Source organism: Gymnogyps californianus, chromosome 11 (assembly GCF_018139145.2).
Source record: "Gymnogyps californianus isolate 813 chromosome 11, ASM1813914v2, whole genome shotgun sequence".
Taxonomy (NCBI): domain Eukaryota; kingdom Metazoa; phylum Chordata; class Aves; order Accipitriformes; family Cathartidae; genus Gymnogyps; species Gymnogyps californianus.
In genome coordinates this window covers 24,409,741-24,430,259 of record NC_059481.1, presented here as the reverse complement: position 1 = coordinate 24,430,259, position 20,519 = coordinate 24,409,741, and the positions used below count along the sequence as shown (strand labels likewise).

General features: G+C 48.8%; 1 protein-coding gene across 3 annotated transcripts in view; it reads right to left on the bottom strand.

The window, feature by feature from the left end:
* Positions 1 to 1,738: 1,738 nt before the first annotated feature.
* PPIP5K1 (diphosphoinositol pentakisphosphate kinase 1) overlaps positions 1,739 to 20,519 on the bottom strand; it is a 47,666-nt gene continuing 28,885 nt past the window's right edge. The window contains exons 25-29 of one of the 3 annotated variants that reach the window (XM_050903046.1): positions 19,880 to 20,026; positions 15,857 to 15,901; positions 5,331 to 5,468; positions 4,784 to 4,897; positions 1,739 to 3,529 (exon numbers count right to left, since the gene is read on the bottom strand). In XM_050903046.1, the coding sequence (XP_050759003.1) occupies positions 2,835 to 3,529; positions 4,784 to 4,897; positions 5,331 to 5,468; positions 15,857 to 15,901; positions 19,880 to 20,026 (1,139 nt within the window). In that variant the 3' untranslated portion in view covers positions 1,739 to 2,834. The remainder of the gene's footprint in view (positions 3,530 to 4,783; positions 4,898 to 5,330; positions 5,469 to 15,856; positions 15,902 to 19,879; positions 20,027 to 20,519) is intronic. The other 2 variants (XM_050903047.1, XM_050903048.1) reach the window with 2 other exon arrangements.

The following is a 20,519-nucleotide window of genomic DNA, read 5'->3' as shown; positions in this document are numbered from 1 at the left end:
TGTATTTTTCATCACAACAAAAACCCTTCTGGCCTCTCTCCTGGGCCTGATCTCTCACTGAGCTGTAGAGCCACAGCAGAGCCACAGCTGCTAGCTGCTTCCCAAGCGTCATTCCCTTTGCGTCTCCTTCCAGGAGAAGAAATGGGCTGAAGATTGGGGAACATTATAAATAACAGTGGTTCTTGTGAGTGGCAGCAATCTACCCAGGAATTCAAGTACTGCAGCACTCAGCTGTCCCTTCTTGCAGAACGTGGCCTTCAGAGCCTCGCAAGAAAGGCCGCTTCTGTACTCGGATGGCGTGGCACACCCTGCAGCAGCAGCTCTAGGGCAGTGCTACCGCAGCACTTGTGCTGCCCCTGCCAAGCCGAGGAAGCACAAGGACACTGCAGCCAGTAGCTGCTTTCTCTGGTGGAGAGGGTTCCCGACTACAAAGCGCCCTCCAGGCTCCCCTGGCACCCAGAGTCCAGTCTGTCTCCTGCGCTGCTTGGCAGTATGGCAGGGGGGTGGCTGGCACTGAGAGCACGGCCATATTCTTGCAGCGCAGGGGGAGCAGACAGGCAGCAGATCTGCCGGGCATTTGTACACCGTAAAGCCATCCCACCAGGAGGCTCCAGGGCCCTAGAAGCGACGCGCTCCCAGCTGCGTGGGGGTGAGCACCTGAAAGCCAGGCCCTCACCCCACGAGACCCTGCTCCATGACCTGCTCATGCCACCGCTGAAGGAGCCGTGCCCCTCTCAGCAATGACAGCTTGCAGCAGCCGATGCTGGCTCCATCAGGGCAACCACCCTGCCCCGGCCTGGGCCACAGTCTCCGCTCTGTGGGTGCAGAGGCGGGTGCTGCCTCCCCCAGACAGAACCACACAAATCCTGGCAGGAGACGCAGCTCTTGTGTCCGCCAGGGACCCTGCTGCTGGAGCAGGGGTGCTGGCGGTGGCGGGTGCCACGTGCTGCTGACCCCGGGAGGGTGCGGGCAGGACGGCGGGACCAGGGGCGCGGGCATTGCCTGAGGGGCGCAAGCGGGATCTAGTGCCGCTCTGCCTCCCGCGTTCCCACAGCCAGCTCTCGGGGCAGGGGCACGCTGCAGCCCCGTGGCCTCGGCCCGACAGGCACCAGCCAAGGTACCTGTTCTTCCAGGTCTTTAATGCGGGGCTGCCAATGAAAGCCCAAGGGCTTCGTTACAGCACGAGGCAGGCCCTTCTCCCAGGCCCCGGCACACATCCTCACAAGAGCAGGCTGGCACAGCCCTGTGGAGGAGAGGGGCCAGGCTTCCTCCTAGCAGTGCTGCACTCGAGGCAGCTGTACGACTGCTGCATTTCAAGTGCAAGTAAACATGACCTTTCTTAAATACCCAAACTGGCAGCTAGGGATTATCAGGCATGAGGAAGAGGACATGATACCCAGGACGTGCTTGGAACCGACGAGAAGGTGTGGACCAAGCGAAAGGAGCCAAACATGCTGCCCCGGCCTCTTCATTCTACCACAAACCACCCTGGGACCTGGGAAGCCAGGACCGCTTCCCCAGTATGACCAGTTCTTCTATGGAGGAAAAAAGAGCCGTCTGGCATTCTTGAGCAAAGCCCCATGCCTGTGCACTCACTTCAGTTGTGACTTCAGCCACAGTTCCTCTTCCAGGACGGCGGAGAACAAGCAGGGCTTGCTGTCCCGGGCACCTGCAAGCTCTGGCGCACACACACTGCTGCACAAGTCAGCATCAGAGACAGAGAGACGCCGGACCCACAGCATAGATTTACTGTGAACACACATCATCACAAAACAGCGTGGAGATCTTTGGGCACAGCTTCACAAAAACACAGATCCTAGCTACAGACAAACACGCAGACTTGTCCATAAATAACAGGAGGCGCAGGAGGCACAGCCCTGGCCTGCACTCAGGATGCGGCAGGGACACCCGTGTCAATCTTGCCCTCAGGCTTGTGCTCACAAGTCATTTACATAAATATGTATTAAATACTTTTCATTTTATATATAATAAAGATTTCTCCTTATTGGTTTCTAATAATCCTGATTTGTTCAAATAGCAGTTTCTTTTAATTTCTGTCACCAAGACTTCAGAGCTATACCCTGCCTGACCCTTGGGGACTAGAAAAAAACCCGTGTGTGTCCTCCCTGCCCACCTCTCTCAGGCTGGATCCCCAGGCTCCTGCCTGCCTGCCCCAGCCCAGCAGGAAAACATCCAAGTCCACGCCAAAGAGACGTTTTCTTGCAAGTGGCAGTCTTGAACCTGATCCCCTCATTGCTCTCCTTCCCACACTCATTCAGAATGCTTTCTGCTTCTCCTAGTCTTCCTGCCATGGACTCTCTGGACCTGGTTTTGGTGGCCAGTGCTGGAATTGAGAGAGGAAGAAGGAAGGAACAGAGAGGAGGTTGGTGGTTGTGATGGATCCAATTACTTTGGGCCCAGAATACCTTTCTCTGAAGGCTATGGGCCACAAAATCTCAAGGGAGCATCTGTCCCCTTTGGACTTACGACCCCAAAAGCCTTGGCTGTCCCAATCCTCTAACTCTGCTGTCCCAGCGAGCATACAGCCCTTGGGATACCAATGCAGCCCCATGTCCCTGCTCCATGGAGGTGCCATGCCACTACCAAGACTGCATTTGTTGTTCATTTAACAAGGCAGATGGGGCATTGTCTCTTGCCGAATGGCAAAGAGCTGGCTTGTGGAGGAGCAGAACAGACTCTCCGTGCCCCAGAGTCCTGTGGCCTTGGGACATGGCTTGTTCGGTGCTGTGGACAGCCAGCTGCATGAGGTGCTGTGCAGGAAGCTGGGCTGCCTCCAGGCTAGAAGCGGTTGCAGTGTGCTGTCCAGTGAGCCACTAATACTGCTGATCCTCCCGACAGAGCGGCTGCAGCTCCTCCACGCTTTTCTCAGGAGGCAGCGGCTGCACCTGGCACGGGTGACCAGACAGAAGCCGGCCTGACAGAGCACTGTCTCCCAGCAGCTCATCGCCCATATGCTCCGGGTCTAACACCTCTCCCAGCAGCTCCTCTTCACAGGGCACCAAGAGCTCCTTGGACAGCCCTGACTGGTCCAGGCCAGTCATTCCCCCTATGTACCCATCCCCTGGCTTCCCTCTCTCCCCAGCCAGCCTTATATCAGACCCTGCACCACACTTTGGGTTCCCTATGTTACTTGGCTCTAACATTTCCCCAGCTGATTCGTCTTCATCCAGCTCCACCATGCTCTTCTCCTCTGGGTTAGAGTCCTCCTCCGCCCGCTCCTTCTTGCACAGCTCCAGGACCCTGCCTGGCTCTGGGCCCTTATTCCAGGTCAGGGTCTCTGGGGCACTTGGCTCCGCCACCGACAAGCCAGACATCCCCACCTCCACATCAAGCCCTCGGCCTGGAGGCTGTCTCTCTTCTTGCTCAGGGGACTGGCTAGTCAGCTGCTCCTCACTTTTTGGGGGACTGATGGAAAGTTTCTCAGTGAAGCTGAAACGAGCGCAGTTGTCCACAGAGGTTGGGGAGGACGGGCCTGCACTGGAGACAGTACTGGAGGGGCCACTGCTGTCTGCAAAGAGGAAGAAAAATCTTAAACATTTAGCTGATATTTCCCCAGCCCGAAGTCTGGGCAGACCCAAGCTGTCGCAGTCCCACTGTTCTACAACCAATAGGTGAGGGTTGTCTACATGCCATGCAACCTGGCAGGGGCTTGCAGCTGCTCTTAGGGGTGCTTCTGGCAGCTCAGCTGATGGAAACCCAAGCACAAACACCACAATTACATCTTGTCATACAGTGCTATGTTGGCATACAGCCAAGAGTGGATTCTGTTGTCATTATAGAGCAAAATGTGAAGTGTGATGTTGGGCTTTGAGCTGAAAAGCAGTTTCTTTCATTCCCTCATTATTATGGAACACTCTCAGCTTCAGCTTTGCTCCTCTTGGTTCCTGACACACACAATCCCTGAATGTTGAGCTAGAGTCACCACTGGAAGAAGAAATATTGCTTCTCCATTAATGCTTATTCTTGCCTTATATTGTACAATGAGCAAAACTAGAGAACAGATCCAGATTATATCTAATCCAATAAAGCGGGAAGCATTAAACAACTGTTTTCAGTCAGATCAGTTCCCTGACCTTGCTGCCTACACAAACACACACTACTCCTGGCACAAGGAGCGTACAGCCAGGAGAAGAGTAGGACTGCTCTTTCAGTGGCAACCTTGACTCGTGTTAAGGCACTTGCTGTGCAACTGTTGGCTAACCCTTTCCCCTTCGAGTTCCAGTCAGATCTGCAAAAGGAACTAATAACAGTCACCAGTTCTGCAGAGGCTGTGACAAGTGAGGCCCAGGAGCTGCAGAAAAGCCTGTAAGTGAAGAACTAAATGATTGGCTGTCCTCTACGGAGCTCTGGGTGAGGCATGTACGTGGCTGGTTAGGAAAAGAAGGCATTTCCATGTGCCAACACTGAGTTGGCCATGTGTCATGGAGAACCACAAAACTTGAGATGAAAACGAAGTGCATTCAGGCCCTCCATGTCCTAGTGCACAAAGCAGAGGATGTCTGGAGAGACAGCATCCATCCAACAGTAGATGTTCCCATGATATACAATACTACAGAGTCCTTTTTTGCATCTTTCTTTGGAAGCTTTTTCACAGGGCATACGACTACTTTCCCTTTTACCTATTTCCCCTTTCTGTTTCTGTTCCTTCACGGGCAGAGCATAGAAACCCTGAGCACAAATATTTGGCTTCCACCATTTGGCACCTTTTACTTCCCTCCCTCACCATCACATTAACCCCTGATCAAGAAGGGAGCACACTCACACCAAGGGGGCTTATCCGAACGCTGGCGCAATGGCAAAGAGGATGATGACAGGATTTGCTGGGACATAAAGGGGTCTCCTGGTATCTGGCTGCCAATCATTGAATCAAACAAAGCTTCAAGAAAAAAAACACACAGATCAGTAATATTCAGACAGACATAAAGGAATGGCTCGTAGCCCAGCAGCCACGAGCAGGCACTCCAGGAAGAGCTCAAGAACAGTGCAAATTCAGAGCCATGCCTGTCCATCAGCTCCTGGAAACCTGAGGCTAAGGTTTCCCAAGCTGGAGTTTGTATCCACGTCACCGTACTTATCAGCTACAGACAGACCTGACCAATTATTTGTCTCTCAAGTAAGTGGCCTAGGATGGCTCTGAGCTGGATCCCATAGCTCACTCCTGGGCTAGAACACCCTGGAACAGGTTTCAGAGACTGCGCTTATTGCCAGTCCTGTCAGGCTGATCTGTCCTGATAATGTAAAAGACCAAAAGTTCTCCTTGCCTCGACTCTGTTCTGGCTTACCCAGAGACAAGCCCACCTCACCAGTACCTGCAGTAGACTGGACATGCGATTCGCTGCAGCTCCTGCACACAGCCGTCAGGAACTCGTTGACCTGTCGCAAAGAGAGGGAGTTGTGCAGGGTCTCCAGGGGATAAATGGTGGGAACCATGGAACAGCCTTCAAAACCTGGAAAGAAACCCAATCAGAAAATGAATAGAGCAAACAGCAACCTAAATCCATGCAGGACCACTCATGGCTGAAGGAGCTGGGCAGTCTGGGAATCAAACAACAGGCACACTCAGGCCCAAGGTCACCTCTTCTAGGCCAAGAAAATCGCCACTAGGCAATCACATGCAATAACAGACCTGAAAGCAAGCGTCCAGGCACACGCAGAAGGAGGGGGAAGAGGAGGAAACGTATCTAGCAGCAGCCGTGTTTGCTGCAAAGCCTGTGACCCTTTTGCTAAAATATATGTTATGATGGAGAACTTGGCACGGTGCCCACACTTTACAGAAGCTAAACAGAATTTGAGTGAAGTCAACAGAATTTCCATAAAAAGACTCCCACCACTAGTGACACCCCAACCTGGGACACAGTCCACCCTCTCCCCATCAGCGAGGTAGTGCACACTGCTACAAACACAGAGAGCGGCAGAACCTCTCTCTCTCACAGCAGACCCTCCGGTGTACGCCTGACAGACTGTATCCCAAGGAAGGGCTGGGCAACCATTTGAATTATTTGTCCCCTTAACAAGACTTCACTGCCAGCGAACCCAGAATTAGTAGAAATAGGTATCTCAACATTTAACAGACACTTGCCCAGAGCTAAGCTGCATCACAACCGTTCACAATAAATTCTTTGCTACTCAAGCCAGCGGAGTATTATGGCAAAGCATATTCCTCTTCATCCAAGCTTCCTGGCAATGCTTTGTGGAACCAAGCCAACCTGAAACTGTCAGAGGAGCAAGGAAGAAACAAATGAGTCTCTGGGCATACGGGAATGAGGCCTCCTCCTGCTCTGCACCTCTTGATCTTAAAGGCCTCTAAACTTCTTAAGCTTAGGCTTCCCACTCTGTGACTCCCTGGGAAGGAATTGGGTTTGTTCCTACAGAGAAGGAAAATTACTCTGAAATGCAAAAAGTACAACAGCTCTTGATGCACTACTGTGTCAGGATTGCTGCCCAGCACACTGACAGGCTAAAATTGATCCCTGCAGCTTGACAGCACCTAAGGAGAAGACCTAGAGCACCTGGATTATCTGCTAAGTGTAGTCATTGTTCCAATCACCTCCAGGACAGTTTCTGCTCCAATTCGCTCACCTAACCCAGTTCTGCAACAAGCAAGGAGCATGAGCCAGCAGATGGTATTCAGAGTGAATCCACATGCAATATGAGGAGGCTGCAGACCAGATCATCACCTGTTTGCAGTGCTGCAGAGACATTCTGCAGAGACAGCTACCGGAGATAAAGAACCCTTCAGACAGTCCAGAGAGGTTACCTATGCCACAAAGGGCCTACAAACATCAATTCAAGACATGAAGGATAACAAATCCTTGGCTAGGATGAAGGAATGTAAGACACAGGAAAAATACCATACTGTTCTGTCCCTTGCTGAGAAGTCCTTAGAGTGGAAGTGCTGAATAATGAAGAGTATCTGTTCATTATTTTCTCATAGGCATTCTGGGAGACAGAGCTAAAGGAAAAGGGTGAGGGCAAGACTTAATGAGCAGCCATGTGGAGATGGGTGTGGAGCAGCATAGTATGAGGCTAATGTCATTTCACAACAGAATCTGGTTTAAGAGGGGCCAAAGTTGGCTCAGCTATTGGGGTCTCCAAAGAAAAAGGGAAGAAGTTTGAATATAGCATAGGGCAAAGCAACGTAGTTACAAGACACACTGGAGGCACTGATGGGGATCTGAGTGCTTGGGCACTCCTCTAATAAAAAGAGGAAACGAAAGGTCCAGCATTAAAGGAAACATGTGACACGGACAACGCTACTGATGTGAAACGGTAACACCTATATCCCTGAAGTGCCAAATGCCGGCTCGCACAGCTCTGCTCAGCACTCTGTCACTTAACTGGTCTCAAGCAAGTAGAGAAAAAGGCAAAAGTTTCCTTTCTCAAGGTGAAGCACTATTATTTTCAAGGAATCCCTCTCATTTGTGTATGGCAGCCCACTTCCCTGCACATGTCCCTTGACCTGCTTAGCTGCTGGGGAGAGGCCAACAACGGCAGTTTCACACTACCACAGCAGAGCCAAAGCAGAAGTTACCACTACAGACCGTAATCCTTACGTGTATCACAGCAGCAACCAGAGTCCGCAGCGAAGGCTCTGACCACTGCTGCACCACACACATTTCGCAAAGAACCGACATCTTTAGGAAGGGGCAACAAAAATAAAGCATGAGCGCAAACCACAAGAACCTTTCCAGGCTGACAGTCACCCAGCACTGACCGCTCGGCTACTGCTGATGCTTCCTGAAACTCTTTTCCCGGGGCCTGCGGGACAGGAGTCTGTAATGCGGACAATGGCACAAGAAATTAGACAGAATTCCATTCATTTTGTATCAAAGATGAACAGCAGCCCACAGAGGAACAAGTTTCATTTTTCATTTCATTCAGGTTTGACTACACTAGCTGCATTAGGGATGCAGAGGGCAATCTGCTTCCTCCACAGTTAGGCCTGCCCTGCAGGGAGAGGCACATGGCAGGGGTCTGCACACCAGAGTAGCTGAAAATGAATCCCAAAGTCAACTGTAATCTTCTCCAGGCAAGGAGTACAGTGTGGTTATGTCTCCAAAATTTTTGTTCAGTAAAATAGGAAGAAACCATCTGTTAGAGTAAAGAAAACAAGATTTGTTTATGGGAAAAACCTTAAGATACACAAGGCAGAGGAGTCTGCTGAGTATGTATTATTTTGGATGTCCAAGGAGACTGCGTGTGATGTGGGGGAGCAGCTATGGGGGAATCTCCACTCTGAATCCATACCGCAGCAGCATCCTGACACAGCAGCAGAGAGAATGGTACTGCCTGAAGAGCCATTCTGCAGGTGAGAGCACCAGAGGTACAATCCAGCTAGAGGACTACAAGTCCTGTTTTGACTCTCCCAGGCACGCTGACACCAAAGCTGAAGGCCCACTCACGTTACAGCTGAGTTAACTATGTTCCAGTTTGAGCTCTTCTCCCCAGAGCTTCACGTTCCCGGCCTGTGCACACTTTACTGCACGCTGTCAGAGAGTCTACTTGGTGTAATCGGGGTTTATGAAGAAGTCTTCCAGATGTTCAAGGAGGGAGTGACTCTCCCCTTAGAGTAATACTGTTTCAGAGCTGCCTAGTACCAACACACAACACTTCATAAAAGTATTGAGAAGGTGATTTGGATATAAGGACCCTTTTGCAGAGGTCATCTATCACACTATACCATATAAAGCAAATGGAGACCTGCACCTGTCTCACATCTTCCATCCAAAACAGAGAATCCCGGATTTCTAGGAGACTCCAGCAGGCAGTAGGAACACACAGATACAACTCCTGTGAACAGCCACCTCTTAGCAGATGACCTCAAAGAAAGAGTTAAGAAGCACCACCTTTTTACCTGGACTACACAATGATGAATTCTGAAATAGCCAACACCTACTTTATGATTACATGGCTTGAACGCCAAGCAAATACATTACAGATCTCTGAGTGAACCCTATATGCTATGTTACCCTACTGCTCTTTCACTGCAAATGTGACATGCACTTTCATCCATTTAGCTATATTTCCTTCAGTCACCCTAAGGTCTGAAAGAAAATTCAACCAAAGGTGTCAGCAGCAGAACTAAAATAAGCAGATTTTTATACTGGGAAAAGGGAAGAACAAGGGAGAAAACAAGACCTTGAATTCATTTGCATCTTCTTGATTACTGCAGGAGATATCCCAGTCTAAACCCTCAAAAGGAAATCAATACCATTTCATTAAGAGGAAACATCTAATTTGAATCAAGGTAACACAAAGTTTCCTAAATTCTATGTAAGCGCCAGAGAGACAAGAGGAAAGCTTACTGTGTAATATGAGTTGGGAATGTTGAGTTTATATGGAACACGTCCCCCCCCAAATGAAATCAGTGTTGGTGTGATTATCCCTCAGAGGTGGTAATTCAGCAGATCACCTGGGAGCCAGCAGACTTTCTGGCTAGTGGGCATGAGAAAGGAGCAGTCTTCAAGTAGTCCAAATGGCATGTTCCTCAGCTTTACTAAGATTGAGCTGAGGTCCCAAATATGGCAAGCTTCTCTACTAGCAGAGTGGGATCGTTAAGAGAACGTACTTGCTGCTGCAGCAGCCTGGCAAGTAGAAAGCAGCCAAACTGTTGTCAGCTAACAGACAAAGACAGAGGCCAAGGAAGACTCAGGTGAGAAGTCTTTCTGGTCCAAAGCAATCCTTTTTGTGTATTATATTTTTGCCTGAGAGTTCTGAACATTACTAAACATAATTTGATTAGCAGAAGTTGCCGAGCGACTACCTAGCTCTCCGGTTGTGAACTCTACGTTGGAGTGGAGAGGGTGCCTGCTCCTTTCTAATGGAGATCCTGAAAGCAACAGGCAGACCAACGGCACCTAGCACATCCCCAAAAGGTCTGTACGCCAAAGGTCTGTATGCCAGCTCTTCTGGAGTAAAGAAGCACTTGCTCAGTCTCAGCATAGATTCTGAAGGGCATGGGAGAAAGCAAGCACACTCAGCAAGTTCCTCTCTAACATGCTTGGTCAGTCCAGCCTTATTTTGTTGGGAGAACTCCAATATGCCACATGTATATTTGTATGTGTTTATATATGCATACACGATATGTACATGAACTAGGATTTTTGCTAACCAGCCTTTCTAAATTTAAGCCTGTACAGTGTCCTGATTTCGGCTGGGATAGAGTTAATTTTCTTCCTAGTAGCTGGTACAGTGTTGTGGTTTGGATTTAGTATGAGAATAATGTTGACTGATAACACACTGATGTTTTTAGTTGTTGCTAAGTAGTGTTTATACTAAGTCAAGGACTTCTCAGTTTCTCATGCCCTGCCAGTGGGAAGGCTAGAGGGGCACAAGAAGCTGGGAGGGGACACAGCCAGGACAGCTGACCCAAACTGGCCAAAGGGATATTCCATACCATGGAACGTCATGCCCAGTATATAAACTGGGGGGAAAGCTGGCTGGGGACCGCTGCTCAGGAACTGATTGGGCATCGCTCGGTAAGCAACTGCATTGTGCATCACTGGTTTTGTATATTCTAATTCTTTTACTATTATTATTATAATTTTTATTACTATTACCACCATTATTATTATTTTCTTCCTTTTCTGTCCTATTAAACTGTCTTTATCTCAGCCTATGAGTTTTACTTTTTTTTTTCCCCAATTCTCTCCCCCATCCCCCTGGGTGGGGGAGTGAGTGAGCAGCTGTATGGTGCTTAGTTGCCAGCTGGGGTTAAACCACGGCATACAGTCAGCCTGAAGGTCTGTCCTAGTTCAGCACCTCTCTGCCCACAGTGCCAGAAGTGGCTACGAATGAAGGGGTACGAGACTAGAGAGCATGTGGTGACTCTTCCCCCAAGCAGTCCCCCAAACTCCAGTGGCCGGCGGCTCAGAACTGCTCTGAACCTGATGTGTCTCTTCCATATTCTCCAGTCTCCCCTTGAACTCAGTTAAGCTCCTAACCCCCCCATGCGCCGTGGTGAGGAGTTTCACTCTGCGTGGGAAAAACCACTTCTGTCTGAAGCTGCCTCTACTCACTCCATTAGAAACCTCCTAGCTCCTATACAGGAACAGACATTGAACTGCGGATCCCCACCACCCCTCTCCAGGCCACTCCGACCACTATAACAAACATCTTTCCCAGACTGCAAGTTTCTACCTTTTCCACATCGTCCCAACTGGTGATGGTCAGATCAGAGTCCACCATTTTATATATGAATTTGGGGCTGTTTCCCCTTGTGATTTAAATTTATTTACACTGAACATCACCTGCTGTTTTACTGCCCGCTCATTATCACAGGGCCATTCTCTGTTTCGTCACAGCTGACCTTTGGCTTCAGTACCACTGTAATTCATTACCAACATGAACTTACTTCACACTCTTCTTTTTCCCAGCTATGACCACACAGATAAGCACAGGTTCCCAGACAGATTGCTTCAGGGCTCCACCGTTGATCTTTCCAACTATGGATGCCAAATACATACTTTTAACTCCCTGATTCTATCTTTTAATTCATGGTTTCTTTGTGTGGATAGAAGTACGGTTGAAAGCCGAGAAAGAGAGGATAGGAGTATGTAGTTTTCACAAGGGGGGGAAGTTGGGCTGTCAGCTACAGAGACTGGAGAAAAGTCTGCTCTGAGAAGAACCCCAGCAGGAATCCCAAACATGCTAATTAACTGTGGGCTTGATGACAGACTGAGAAAACAGCAAGAAAGAACTCACTGGTTGCAGAGATCTGATTTCTGCACAGGGAGGCTGCTACACTGAGGTCCGTAACTCACACGTTTGGCTGCATTAGGGCAGGCTGCACAACCCAGCACCATGCTGCAATATTTGGCATATTGCTGCCCAAAGCACTGAGTTCATTTCCTCTCCCTACCAGAGCTCATAGGAGATGGCTGAGATCTGCAGCAGGGGAAGCTCAGCTTTGGCTTTGGAGCAGTCTGCTGTGTTCCAGCATCTCTTCCCTTGAAGCAATTTTGCTCCTCTTTAGTATTTGTTGCTAGGAGACCAAGGATTGTGCTCATTATATATGAAAAGCAACTGCCATCTCCAAATTGCCTGCTTGACAGAAAGGGCCATATCAAGAAAAAACAGACTGTGTAAGGAAAATTCTCATTTTGCAGGCTCCAAAAATGCTTGATCCTGTTGCTTCACTACATGAAAAGCTATACTGTCTCTGCCCCTTCCACCTACGGGTCTGAATGAAAAAGAAGGTCCATGCATCACACCACACAGCTCAGCAAGCCGCATGCACCAAGCAGGTTCTATGGTGCAAGGTAAACGTTAACAGCCAGCCCTAACTAGCTGCCCCTCTCAGAGAGGAATCTTTCTACTTGTCTTAGAAGCACTGAGACCTCAATGCATCAGACTTCCCGTCTGTGCCAGAGGCCGAAAAATACCAGAGAAACAGTAGCAAGCTTTGATTTATAACATCTAGATTCAATGCTGAAATCGCCTACCTCTTCCCACCAGAGACATGACACGCTGCAAAGGTCCTAACAGGCGGAACAGATGCCATGCAATGCAGCCACACAGCAGCTCAGTTTCTACCCTATCTTAACTCGGTCTCTCTAGAAACAACACAATCCCACAAGCACTCACTTCCCAAAAATTTCCACAGCAAGTTCACTCCGTATGTGACCAGCTGCAGCACCTCCTTAATTTTCTTTTGTCCCATACTCTTACTATTCACTTTGATTCCTCCGTTAATAATGGGACACCTCGCGGCACCCCACTGGGACCTGCACAGAGGTATCATGTCAGCAGGGCATCACACCGGTAGGAGCTCGGCATTTAACCTGAAGGAAGCTTAAGGGCTTACCCTGGCTAAAGGAAGGAGGCAACAAACAATTGCCAAAGATGGAAAGAGCACAGTTACAGCCACACAAAGAGCACTGGCTCCCTGTGGAAAGGCTACTGCCTAAGGCTCCAAAAACGCTGGGTGCAACAGCCCACACAGCTTGCTGCAGCAGCAGCCGAGAGATATAAGGGATGCGGTGAGGGAAATGCTTTCCTTTTTTAGAAGCAAAGCATACTTTGCATTCTCAAGCAGACAGTGGTCCCTGCTCAGCTACAAGAGCACAGGACCAAGGCAGCTGCAGCGTGCAGTACCGTAAAGACACTCCAAGTCATCCTGCCCTGAGATCAGCCAGCTCCTGAAGAGGCGCAGGTGGTAGGAGCACTGCTGGACGTGATGGGCTAGAGCGGCATCCAGGGAGATGTTCCGGCTCGTGGCATAGTCAGAGGAAAAACGGCGCAGCAACTGGGCAACGTGGTGGTGCTCAAACGCATCTGGAGGAAAGGGGGCCATAGAGAGTGAGAGAAGAGGGGCAGGTGCAGCTGGGGATAGAGACATTGCGGAGATGTGGGGATGGAGCTGCCAGCAGCAGGGCCGCTGGGTGGGAAAGACCCACACCACACGCTGAAGCCCAATCCCTCCCGCAGAGAGCAGGTCAGGAATACCCTTAGATCTACACACCCCCAGTCACATTGCAGCAGGCCAGCCTCCCACCCAGCCCAGCCTTTGCCAAACGCAGCTGCAGTGCAGGGGCAGTCCACGAGCAGCGAGGTTTCATCTTTGCAAGTGAAAGTCTGGCAAGTGAATAAATTTTAGGACACATTCCAAGTCCAATACAGTTCAGGTTTGGCTAGATAAGAGGGTCAGGCCCACACTCACCCTCCCCCAGCTGAGACAAGAAATCCAGACTGCCAACAGACCATTCGAGTCCTGCATCCAAGCGCAGCCAGCCACCTCAGCACATGGAAGAGAGCAAATGGCCCAGCATCAAACGACTGGAGGCTGTGAAAGGGACACTGGGGGACAGCAGGGTTTGACTGAGAGCATAGTGCTTAGAGAGTGGAAGAACAGAGGGGGCACAGAAGTGCTGACCTCCCCTCTCTAGACTCTCAGAACAGCCCTGTGCAATCTTCTGTGATATCCTTGCATGGCAGGCAAGGTACTAGCATGCAGGTATGTCTTCTCCTCCACGTATACAGCCTCAGGACTCATGTCACACTCCCAAGGCTCACAAGACCAGGGCATAAACCATCTGGCCTGACGCTGTGCTTGGCCACTGCTCTGCTTCACCCATCCCATTTCACCATAGAGAGGCAGCTCTTCAGAAACAAACTCCAGATTCAGAGCTGTGAATAGCTTTTGCATCCTCAGGCAAGTGGTTCATGTGGCTAAACATCCTTCCTGCTAAAAACGGTGCCAAGCCTAGACCAAATATGCCTAACTTCAAGCTCACACCTGCTGGACCTCTGTCTTTGTTTTCTTGATTAAGGAGCACTTTGCCATTAGAAATATTAATTGGGTTCTTGGGAAAAACCTGATGCCCAGTTTCACTTTATTGTATTTGGGGTGGGGGCAGTTGCTTTACAGTGTGGCTTAGGAAAGACCGGTGCTCAGTACAAGTTCTGCTGGCAAGATAGAACAACACATCCTGCTGACATACACCACGTGAGCTCAGATGGAATCCAGACATACAAACAAATTGAGCAGGTGGCCGCTCTGGGAAAAACAAAACCAAGCAAACATAGAAAATAGGTTCCCTTCAGTTATTTGAAACGATAAAGCCACATTTAGCTGCCCCTTCCCCTTTCATCTTTCCCAAAACTTTGGTCTTCATAACAGTCTTCTGAACTTCTTTCATCTTCCAGATCACGCAGAGCAGAGTATCTTCACATTTACTAAGCAACAAGATTGCAGAAGCCGCCTTGATCACATAAGACAGAAATACTTAACCTGGTACCTTTCAGTGATCTGCTTTGGTTCTAACTTGTCTCAACAGCAGGAGCCATGAGGTAGGAGTGGTGCTGTGAAACAAACCTTTTCAAAAGTTTCTGTGCAAGACTTGGATAATAAACACTAGTTCAAGGCATCTGCTACAACAGAGCTAGTGGTCTTTAACCTCAAAAGACTCACAGTTCAGGTGTCAGGTTAGTAGCAATATGAAGCAGAGACAGTGAGTCAACAGAAGCACTGTCAGACGTCCTTTACCAAGCCTTTTCATAGCTACGAGCATGACAGGAGTGAAGCAGGTTACATCACCCTGGGTGGCATGGTGCTCATCCCCTCCTACCTCAGGAAGGCGGCAGGCCCAAGCCAGCATTGTCCACCAACAGCAGACGAGTGAAAGCTCTGGGGAGACACCATTGCCAGGATAATGTCTGCAGGAAAGGTGAGCCTACTCCCACCAACATCACCATGCTTGGAGTAACCAAGGGACCACCCTAACAGACAAGTTTGCAAATAGGAGGCCATGAGGTTACCAGTACTCCTAAGATGACTGTGCTGAGGAATACCATCTGCAGAGGGAATGCTGTTAGCACCTCCTTCTCTCCCACCATACACTGCGCCCTTCCAGGTGACACATGGGTAGCCTCAGGCTATCCTTGTTTTGGTCCTGCAAATCTGCATTGCAGAAACTGAGGACCTAAGCTGCTGATGCTCTTAGGATATGGAATGGATATCTCCCCCTCCAAATCCAACGGTATTCTCCCCCGACCCCCACCCCGCCGAAAGGGAGCATGAAAGAAGGCCTTAATGTCAGCAGCGGAATTAAAGGCTGCTTTAGGAGTCCATTCACAGAGCCACTGCTCTTGCTTTTTCACCTGGGACACAAATGCCTTGGGGAACAGCAGAGGAACCACTGAGCAGTAACAGAGGATGAATGAACACGTTAGTCACAACGAGACAATGGGGGAAGGTGAAGCATGTTTGGACATCAGATACACAGACACAAAAAAAACCACAAGAAGGCTGAGAGGAGAATATGTGCAGAGAGAACTGAATGTGAGCATGGGGTTACAAGTGTGAGGGAACGTCAAATCAAGGAAGCAAACGTACCATTAGTCGGATGCTTTGCAAACGACACAGAAAATCGTTTTACGGCTGGCATAGACAAGAGCTCTGAGGAAATAAAAACAGATCATCTCAGTTAACAGCCTGCTTCTAAGGATCCCCCGACCTTCATATGCTTGCAACTACCCTTTCAGGTTCACCTTCTTCTTGACCCCCATAACACATGCTCCCGTTGGCACTGCCGTAGCACCCCGGGCACTATCTGCCTGCGGGTCTGACTGAACCTCTTGGCTTCCTCATGCTCTGCCAGCTCCCCACTTCCCTTGCACTGCCCTGCCAGGGTCTCCCTTGACACTACAAAGACCTCAGCCACACTCTCTCAGTCAGAGACAGCACCTCATACCTTCCCACCACACTTCCAGCCATCCTGAGAGCAAACCAGGCTCAGTCCAGTGCAAGATGCAGTTAGGCCGTGCTCACAGCCACAGGAGGACACGGCCAAGCAAGCAGCAGCACCACAGGAGGATAGTTCTCAGGATTCACCTCTGCCCAAGGAAAACGACGACCGTTCTGCAGAGGAACTGAAGAGCTCTGGCATAGGTAAGTGCAGCTCCAAACACCCTCTTAATGCAAGCTAAACAGAGCTATTTATGAGTTTAAAGGTAAATCAACTAACTAATTAGGGAACAAACAGAAGACCCATGAAGACATGCCTCTACAGTTCTGTTGCTCAAAGCATTTCAGTACAGAAGAGGTTTTGGGATACACCTGTCAGAGTGGTCCTCAGGCTTCTCCTGGCCATGTCCCAGGCCAGGCCAAGCTCTCCCACAGAAATCACACATCGGAAAGACAGTGCAAGGACAGATTCTATGCATCTGATGGGGTGCAAACAGATGAGCTTTAAAAGACAAGGATTAGTCTCCATATGCACCAAAAAAAAAAAAAAAAAAAAAAAAAAAAGCCTGAAAACTTCAGTTTATTCCCACTCTGGAAATTCCTCAGCTATCATGGGAAAGAATGGCCTAGATCAGACCATCTGTATGTAGGATTTGATGTGAGACCCCAGCCAATCATACCTTTTGATGCTATTTAGGAACTTTTAGGAAATATTAGAAAATGCTTCTATTTGTCTTTCATGTTTCATGTGTCCATTCTACCTAGTCAATAGGGTCTGTATGCCTATCCCTCTACACCAAGGTTAGGAGATACACGTATCAATTTATGCTCCACACCCCCATTGTGCTTCTCTAGCTACATCCACTGACTTGGCCAAATAATATATTTAAACCAACTCTCAAACTTGCTGCAATTTCCTTCGTCAGCGTAACAGCCCTAAAAATTGTTTTTCTTTCTTTAAACTCAACAAATAGAGCATGACAATCTTCCCTACACATGCAATCCCTTAGAAGCGTCCAAGTCTTGAAGCTGCAGTCAGCCAGCTGGTAACCATCTCCATTTCACCCCACATCTCCCCCTTGCCTTTACAGCACATCAATTTAAATGGTACTGCAACATAGCTTACTGGATCCCTGGCTTCAGACAAGCCAACTTCAAATCACAACCATCAGTGGACCCTCCCTCAACCTGAGCTTGGGACACAACTTTCCACTGAAGTGTTCCTTAGCCCTCGTCCAGCCCCAAGCAAAAAAGACTTCAGAAATAAGGGCCATTTTAACTTCACTCGAGCAAGTCTTTGATGAAGTGCTATAAGCCATGCACCACACCTTGAAGCATCACAGCCATGAAAAAATATCAGAGTTCATGCAAAGATGTGCTCCAGAATCTGAAGGTTTTTAAACATTATTAGCCTGATGACTGTGAAAAAGGCCTTGATACAAATGTACTCCAAGAGTCTGCTGTAGCTGCTGTGTCACTTACTGTATTCAGCTCTAGCGATGTTTGGTTTAAATGCCATTGTTCAGCATTTCATTGGTGCTCATTTAAGCAGGAACATGCAGATCAAGGGCTTATTTCACATTCCAAACTACCTTCCCCAGAACCTAAACGCCCTTCTGCCTCCTACTTGTTTTTCCAAGCCTCCCGCTTCTTCCTCACAATTGCTCTTATTGCAGCAAGGCGCTGGTGGCACAGGGTGCCATAGCACACTAAGAAACATGAAAAAAGAAGTGCAACATCAAGATGAATAATTCTGGGCTGTGTTAGTCACTAGTTAAATAAGTCTGCCTTTTAAGTACTTAAGGGTACAACTGCGTCTCAGCACGCAGAGACCTTGTCACTGAATTTAGGCTAATACAGCAGGACTCTGCTCTGGACCTTGAATGCGAGTAGCCAGCTGCAGACACACTCCTACTACACAGCCTACAGAGAAAGGCAGCACAGCACCAGGACTGAGCAGAATCTGTTCTGTTCCCAGCTGGGTACGGAGCAAGCAGTCTTTGATGCTTTTCCCTGAGAATTAGTGCCGCCTTGGATTCACGCTGCTTGCAGAGTTATGGAAGAAAAGCAGCCAGAGCCCTCGTTGGCCTTTTCAGCGGCTCTCCTGGTATTCACACCCCGGTCTTGTGCCAAACACCACAAGCTTCTTCTGGGACCTATAAGTAGCCAGCACTTGCTGCCTTGAGCAGCTCAGACTGGTACAGCAGGGTTTAAAATCCTCCCAGTTCACCCTCCCTGTCTCTATCACTCACAGCCTATTGTGTGCTAGGGAGCTCCCTGAAGAGGTGAGAAGCAACACAGTTTTCTCTTACACCGTGAAAAGCAGCACAGAAAGCCAGTATACATAATGGTCTCAATACAACGGCATTCCTGAGGTTCCAATAGGTCTGAGAATTGGATAGCATCTTTCCGCCCTGATTTGCTAGGCCATTTTCCTTGCCTCAAAACTGGACAAAAATCCAAACGAACCAACCTCCTGTTTTCCCCAAAGGTCCCAAATTGCTGCCTTAATCATCTCCCCACCTTGTAATCCACCAGTGCTAGTGTTCGTTATGAGCCTGATAAGAAAGGCACTCAGACTCTGTAAAGTATTGATTAAAATACCATTTGTTAGAACTAACACAAAAAGGAAAAAGAGAGAACAGATAATCTTACATCCATTCACATGCTGGGAAGCCCAAGTTGTGCAACATTACGTGGATTTCCAACTAGGGCACAGCACGCTGTGCAGATCCTATCCATGGGGCGGTTTGTTCAGTGCTGCTCAACTCAGCGTTCCAACAAATGGTATGTTAATCAGTACTTAAAGAATCTGAGTGCCTTTCTTATCGGGATCGCAATGGATATTTGCACTTGTGCATTACACCCCTCCAACTCCTCCAGGATATCTCAGTCTTTCCCTGTGCTCCAATTTCCTTGCAAGTAGCAACACACTCTCTGCTTCTCAATGCATAACGCGCTAGTACTAACTGCAGATCAATCCGCAGCTGGCAACACCCCTTCACCCATGTGCATTGGGCAACATTTATACTAATGACCCAAATACATTTTACCAGATTGTCTTGCTGAACTTTAAGGCAGTTTCTTCAGAACTGCACAATAACAAGACTTTCTGGTGCTTTTGCAGCGTTTCATCCAAGTATCCCACATACCTCAAGCATTTCAGGCATATTAAACTTGCTTTCTGACAGCTACCTCGGACTCTTCTGTGCGCCCAGCCTTACTCTAGTACCCATCTTATCCACCCCCAAGCATATCATTCTGCCTTTGGGATGGCTCCATCTTCCATAGGGTGAGGATTACTGTCTCCACAAAAGCTTCGTTTAGCATCAGCAAGATAACCAAGGTAAGCAAGATGATGTGATGTGCTGGATTTCCGTACCAGGACAAACCTGTTTAATATCTAGACCAATAAATCCTCCTCCACAACAGCAAGTAGTATTAAAATGTCAGACCAAAATCAGACCCCAGCAATACCATACATCAGCATAAAGCTCCTCGCACAACATCAGCTCCTGTCTTGTCCTAGCAAGGATCATGATTTCTTCGGCATACAATAAAATGCTTTACTGTAGATGCGGCGAATATACACATTCAACTGTCATTCTTCTTAGCAGTCTAAGTCTTTGCCTCAGTAGCATCCTGAGACACCAAAGTCCACAAATTAACCACCTGCTGCACGGGGAACACACATACCGTCTTTGTATGTCAGGCTGCTGGCAAACTTTTTGCCATGGCTGCGTGCGTAGTCCTGGAGGTTGGGGGCACTGGAGGAGCCTCCCAGCACAGTGGTGCTAAACAGGCCGGTGCATTGTGACCCTGGAAAGGCATGGAAGGTGTTAGTATTATATCTCCACTGCATGCAACTACAGAAAAGCAGGGTTAGTCAAAGAATGAGGAATGAACTGGCCACTTTGCAGGCAATCTCAGGGAAAAAAAATGATGCCGGGGAGCATAGGGAGGCAGTATTCCCCATTCTAAATTCAGTAGTGCCAAATGCACTCATGCCAAGTGCACAATAGCCCAAAACTCAGCACCGGGAAAGTTCCTAACTCTGTCCAGGGGTTTATTTCCATTTGGCTTTCTTGCCCTCACCTAGGAGAAACACCTTGACATCCTCCAGTCAGCAAATCTACATACTCATGTCAGAAAAGCCAGGATGGCAAATCACTGATGTTCATGTCACAGGGCTTCACTTCTCTGCTCTTCTGCCCTTTCTCTTTGGAAAGCTCCTTTTTCTGTAGGACACCGAGAAGAAGAAAGGACTGCCTGATCTGTTGATCAGCAAACGTGGATTAATCACTCTGTCAAG